At 53.9% G+C, this 499-nt stretch overlaps 1 protein-coding gene across 1 annotated transcript; it reads left to right on the top strand.

Annotated features, from left to right (window-relative positions):
• LOC106512752 (diacylglycerol O-acyltransferase 1) lies at positions 1-415 on the top strand (the record flags this gene model as incomplete). The annotated part of the gene is given in 1 exon segment (XM_014001299.1): positions 1-415. A coding segment is annotated over 1 exon segment (281 nt), but the record flags the coding sequence as incomplete, so codon positions are not given.
• Positions 416-499: the final 84 nt, after the last annotated feature.

Genomic DNA, 499 nt, shown 5'->3' with positions numbered 1-499 from the left:
TCACGAGCGTTCAGAGCAGGAGTTCTGCCTCCAACTTCTCTTCTCGTTTTACAGCGACGGAAAGACGCAGAAAAGAGGCAATGTCGCGTACGTAGAAACTGCGTGACTGAAGCCGCAACAATAATTATAATAAAATGAGCGACACGAAAGGGCCCACAACCCGCAGGAGGAGGACGACCGTCTCCGCTGGCTTGAAGCAGCAGCAAGCCAACGGGAGCAAGTGGCACGATGCCGGGGCGAAACCTCCACATTGTCCCGCTAAAGCCAAGCCAGCTGCGGAGGCTTCTCTGCAGGCTGGTCGCAATGGGAAGCTGGGCGGAGGGGTGGGGATGTCAGGAGGGAAGCAGCAGCCGGAGCTGACGAACAGTCCGAGAAAACAGAGGAGCGCGACGGAAGATATCAACAACAGACTCAGGTAATCTTACCACCGGAAGATGTCCAAATATGTCGCTGAACTGAACAGCTTTCTTGTGGATTTTCTTTAGCTAATTGCTCTCTC

This window comes from Austrofundulus limnaeus, unplaced genomic scaffold (genome assembly GCF_001266775.1).
Source record: "Austrofundulus limnaeus strain Quisiro unplaced genomic scaffold, Austrofundulus_limnaeus-1.0 Scaffold12000, whole genome shotgun sequence".
NCBI classification, from domain to species: domain Eukaryota; kingdom Metazoa; phylum Chordata; class Actinopteri; order Cyprinodontiformes; family Rivulidae; genus Austrofundulus; species Austrofundulus limnaeus.
Note: the sequence above shows the minus strand (reverse complement) of the source record. Positions and strands in the feature narration are given on the sequence as shown.